The 6,000-nt window shown below is 33.7% G+C and overlaps 1 protein-coding gene across 1 annotated transcript in view; it reads left to right on the plus strand.

Annotated features, from left to right (window-relative positions):
* Nucleotides 1-4,828, plus strand: part of NAMPT (nicotinamide phosphoribosyltransferase) — a 40,003-nt gene extending 35,175 nt beyond the window's left edge. The window contains exon 11 of the mRNA XM_045565463.1: nt 1,897-4,828. Coding sequence (XP_045421419.1) covers nt 1,897-2,007 — 111 coding nt within the window. The 3' untranslated portion in view covers nt 2,008-4,828. The remainder of the gene's footprint in view (nt 1-1,896) is intronic.
* Nucleotides 4,829-6,000: the final 1,172 nt, after the last annotated feature.

Consider the following 6,000-nt stretch of genomic DNA (forward strand, 5'->3'; position numbering starts at 1 on the left):
AAATTGAAAGTTTTTTTTTTTTTACATTGTGGTCAGTGTGGTAGTGATTGTTGACCTTCAACAAGCTTCTGTATTATACTTGATCTTAATTTTGCTGTCAATTAGCAGTGGATCATTTCTGAAAAGGCATAGTTAAGAATACGTAAAAGGATGCTGTTCTTAGAGTTCTAGCTGTGTTATAGTAAAATTTTGGTAATTTTAATACATAATAGAGGGGCTATCCAGATTCTAAAATGTTGAAAATAATTCTGTTTTTTAAAAAATTTAATAATGTCCAGTTCAGATGATTTTCTTTAGTCTTATTTAATTCTCATAGCAATCCTATGGGCTAAAAGTAAATGATGCTATCTTAATAGTATAAAATGTGAAGACAGGGTGACTTGGTTCAGATTACATAATTTATAAATGGTGAAACCTTGACTTAACGAAGTTTTCTGATCCAAGTCAACCAAATTGAAAAAATTTGTAGTATGCTAGTCCATATGATCTAATGGTCTTTAGTATACAAAAGTACATTTATATTCATGAACTCAAGTTATAAAATTTTTGGTTTTTAAGCCACTGGATTGAAGAAAACTCAGTTTTAGCAGGAAACTACTCATGAATATTCATACTCTCAGAAAAGTTTACACTAAACAAACACTAATTTATTATTTTCTATTTTGATTCTTTATAATGTCAAATTTACTGTTACATTACTTTTATCATTTTTTAAGGTTTTGGGCCAGAATTGATGAAATACCTTTTTTGTTATGAAAAATATATAAATTCATAACTCAAACTTTTAGAATTAGATCCCTTTATATAGCCTGTTAGGCAATTCTTTGAGCAAGCCTCTCTTAACTCTTGCATCTAATAAGATTTTGCTGAACTAGTTTGTCCCAGATGAACTAAAAGTCACTTGAGACTAAAAGTAAAAACATAAGTGTGATTTTAAAAAGACATCAATTTTAAGAGTATGTGGTAATACACTAGAACATTCAAAACACTAATCAATTTATAATCATCTAGGTATTTTGACTTAAGAATAGGAACCAGCCTTCCTTGATAGGTTGTATTTAAATTTATGAAAGAAAATGCTACAGCTGGGGCAGCGTGATTTGAAGCAACACAATGACAAATATATTAGGTAATGTCATATGCACCTCCGTCTTCTGACTAGATAGAAAATTGAGATTACTTCTATGGATTTTTCAAAGAGAAGCTAGAGGCAGATAACTCCTTATTAAGATAGGCGTGGCTTTACCAGACCCAAAAGGAATTTAGTCCTAACCCCCCTAATCTATCTTTGTTACCCTTGTATGGATGAAGTGTATTACCTTTATCGATGACTTTTGGAGTGTACACAGAGTCTTCAATTCAGTCACTATGCATTAGTCAAGAAATAATACCTGTTTTTGTTGGTTGGGGGTTTGGCTTTGTTTTTTTGTGGATTTTTTGAGCCAGAATTTAGTGCCTAGCAAATTTATTAAACGTCCAGGTTGATAAGTTTAATCAGTGTAGAGTGTGTTGGCCTGCAACTAGGAATGGTTTGGCAGGCTTTCCTTGCTGCACTGTCAGTGTTCATTATCGGTGACAGTCATAGTTCTCCTGGTGACCACCTCAGAATAAAAAAATGCTCAACTAGGTTTTTTGTTCTTCCTTTTAAGAAAACTGGCTTAAGAATGTAATATTTAGATCATTCCTTTTCCTAAAAGTTGAATATTTCTACATAGCAGGCAATTCAGTGATTTGCCACTTCAGATGGCACCTTGTTCTCTGCCTCCTGCACCAGCATTTTTTGTGTTTCACATCATTTCATAATTTGAACACCATCAACATCTCTTTGTGTTGGATTTAGGTATTTTGTCTGATAATCTCTTCAGCGTAATCATTAAATTTATTACATTTATGCAGGATCTTCTCCATACTGTCTTCAAGAATGGGAAAGTGACAAAAAGCTATTCATTTGATGAAGTAAGAAAAAATGCACAGCTGAATATCGAACTGGAAGCAGCACCTCATTAGGTTTTGTTTTATGACTGGGTGTTGCGTGCGCGTGTGTATGTGTATATGTGCATACACACACATTACACCTGTGTGTGTATGTAATACATAATGTTTATTGTACAGATACGTGGGGTTTCTTTGTGTTTTATGATACATTACAGCCAAATTATTTGTTGGTTTATGGACATACTGCCCTTTCATTTTGTTATTTTTTTCCAGTGTTTAGGTGATCTCAAATTAGGAAACACACTTAACCATGTAAGAGATAAATGCTAAAGCAAGCTTTTTAGGGCCCTTTGCCAGTGGATAGTAATTAAATCTGGTATTGATCTTTTCACAAATAACAGAACTGAGTAACTTTTATATATAACTGATGATCACATAAAACAGATTTGCATAAAATTATCATGATTGCTTTATGTTTATATTTAACTTGTATTTTTGTACAAACAAGATTGTGTAAGATATATTTAAAGTTTCAGTGATTTAACAGTCTTTCCAACTTTTCATGATTTTTATGAGCACAGACTTTCAAGAAAATACTTGAAAATAAATTACATTGCCTTTTGTCCATTAATCAGCAAATAAAACATGGCCTTAACAAAGTTGTTTGTGTTATTGTACAGTTTTGAAAATTATGTCAGGACATAACCTATAGAATTACTAACCTCTCACTGCCCCTTGTAGAATATGTATTAGTCATTCTACATTAAAGAAAATAATGGTTCTTACTGGAATGTCTACGCACTGTACAGTTATTATGTACCTTGGTCATTGAATTGTACCAGTGAAATGCCAAATTTGAAAGGCCTGTACTGCAATTTTATATGTCAGATATTGCCTGTGGCTCTAATATGCACCTCAAGATTTTAAGGAGATAATGTTTTTAGAGAGAATTTTGCTTCCACTATAGAATATATACATAAATGTAAAATATTGACAAAAGTGGAAGTAGTGTATTTTAAAGTAATTACACTTCTGAATTTATTTTTCATATTCTATAGTTGGTATGACTTGAATTACTGGAGTGAGTAGTGAGTGTACTTATTTTAAATGTTTTGATTCTGTTATATTTTTCATTAAGTTTTTTAAAAAATTAAATTGGATATTAAATTGTATGGACATCATTTATTAATTTTAAACGGAATCCCTTCATAAATAATACCTAAGCAAGTCCTTAAATGAATATAAATTATCCCAGTGAAGAACTACAGTAGAAGAATCTTCAACTACAGTGATTAACTGCTAGATTCTGAATCGGTCATCACATTTGACTAGAGACCAGTTTCTTTCAAATGATTTTTTTATATACATAGGTCTGTTCTTCTAAGACAGGGGTTGACCAACCATGGTATGAAGGCCAAATTTGGACTGCTGCTTGTTTTGCAAATGTGTATTGTCTATGGCTGCTTTCCCAGTACAACAGCAGAAATTGAGTTGTTGCAATAGAGGACAAATGGTCCACAAGCCCAAAGTGTGTATTATCTGGCCCTTTACACAAAATTAGGAAAAAAGCTTTCTGACTCCTGTTCTAAGAAAAGGAGTGTGCCTTGCATTGTAAGGGAAATGTTGGTTTCCAAGGAAGGGCGAAGGCTAAGTAATTATGTCTTTTGTCCTTTCTTTTCTCACTTAAGAATCTGATAGTGGGAGACCAATTTAGAAAAGTTTTAACAACGTGACATTAGGTGTGAAATTTTAAAATTGAAAAGCCATAAATCATCTGTCTTAAGTAGTTACATGAGAAAATGTTTTACCACTAGAATAATTGGGGGTGAGTTATATTTATTAAATGTCTTTTATAAGTGGTATTAGAAAGAATATAGGTTTTTCAGATGATTCTATTAGTATTTAGTGAGAACAATAGCATTCACTTTTAGTATGAGTCTTCATTCTGTAATCCATGATAGAAAATAAGATGATTTTTAAAAATATATTTAAGTAAGGATTAGTAATATTAAAAAGAACACACCTTTCTTCACAAAATGTGCTAAGAGACTTATAAAGAATTAAAATAAACTATATTTATTACCAATAACAACTGATAACCACCCATAATTTTGTATTAAACTGTTTAAACATTGGAATTACACTACAGACAGTATTTTTTGTGTGTCAGCAGCTTCAGAATATCTAGAGGAGTTTTATTTTGGAACTTTCAGTGAATACTAAAAAGCAGTACATTTGTTCACAACCATAGATTAGGAGGTAGAGTGATTAATTCTGTTAGCTCTTACCACTTGGAACCTATTAATTCTGAATTTCTGGCACTAAGCAGTTAGTATTTGGCCATCCCTTATTCAGAACACCAAATAGTTAACATGGATGTCAAATAAAACTCTATTTTGTGTCACCCTTAAATCATCCTAAGTCTTCCAGACAAAAGCAAATGGCATTTATGGGTGTAAGCCATTAGATTTGCAGTTGACATTAATGAATCCCCCTTGATTCTTAATATCATCAAGTATTAATGTTTTAAACAGGAGGTAGGAGTTCTATGTTAAGACTCTTAATTTATTTGTATCCTATACTTAAAATGGTTTTTATGATTATCACTTATTTCCTTTTTTGAAATAAATTGTTATGAAAAAATTTTTATAATCCAACTTGGAAAATTAGAAAGAGAAAAATGGCAGGGTATTTGGTTCTGTTTGCCATAATTTGGAACTCACACTTAAACAAATATTTTGTAGTTTTACATTCCTTTTTAATCCATTCAGTGGAGAATGTCAGCTTTTCTCCCAAGTTGTATGTTAAATCTATTCTAATATGTACTCAACATCAAGTATAAACATGTAATAAACTTGGAAATAAAGTTTAGCTCTATTAGTGAAATGTTAAATTTGTGTGCTTCAAGTAATGCCATTTCCAGACCTACCTTTTTTAGGTATTCTTCCTGTTCAAAGAATTAGAGGAGGAGAGACAGGGAATTGTCAGGATTGACTTCCTATTTTCTGCCTTATACAACTATGTAAATGGTAGTGTCTCTTACTTAAAATGCTAGAGGGATACCAGATTTGGGGGAAGGAGCACAATTTTTAAGGTTTCAGATGCCTTTTAAGACATTTAATTGTAGCTATTAAGTAGGTAATTGGTGATACAGGTTAGAGGATAGAAGGTGTGGCTTTGATGTACAGGAGGTCAGTGAACACACATAGTAAAAGATGCTTTTCTAGGGAGAGTATAGAGCAGTTGGCAAACCCCAGGCCATAGGCTAACTTCAGCCTGCCATCTCTTTTTGTAAATAATCTATTGGAACACAGCCACACCCATTCATTCAGTTGTTGTCTTTGGCTGCTTTCATGCCGCAGTGGCAGAATTGAGTAGTTGTAGCAGAAAAATTATGGCCACAAAGCCTATATAATTTACTGTCTGACCCTTTATAGGAAAAGTGCCAGTCTCTGCTATAGAGTATAAAGGGGATCCAGGGCAGATCATGAGTAACTGTTGAAGGTTATGTAGCAGATCATGGGCAGGCCAAGGAGACTGACAGGCATAGCTAAAGGGATGAAAGGACAAGCAAGAAAAGTCAAGTTACAAGGGCCAAAGGAAGGGTTTTTGAGCTCAGGTGTTGATTATTGCTGAGGGATGAACTAGAGTGAGGAACTCAAACAGCTCCTGGATTTAGCCACCTGGAAATAATTGGTGCCTTAGAGACATTCCCATCCAGATAGTAGAGGAGGCAGATTTCAGAAAGAAGCTATGAATTTGCGATGTATAAAGGAGAAGAGAAGGGGGCAACAGTGTGTCTTTCTTTCCCCCTCTAGCTATGGCTTTATCTTTGAAAAGGGTCCAGGAAAAGGGAGGAGTTGGAAATAAGAGCAAAAAGGGTGATGATTTGGGGTTCCAGAGAAGGTAGAGGAAGATCGGATGCCCTGGTGGGAGACTGGCTTTAAATGGGAGGAGGTGCTTCTGTTCCAAAAGAAAAGGGTGGGTGCAGATGCATGCTTTGGTGTTAAGTCAGAGGCCAGATTCCACTTGCAGGTGCTTTGCATTCATCAATGTTCACTCCAG

This window comes from Lemur catta, chromosome 11, assembly GCF_020740605.2.
Source record: "Lemur catta isolate mLemCat1 chromosome 11, mLemCat1.pri, whole genome shotgun sequence".
Taxonomy (NCBI): Eukaryota; Metazoa; Chordata; class Mammalia; order Primates; family Lemuridae; genus Lemur; species Lemur catta.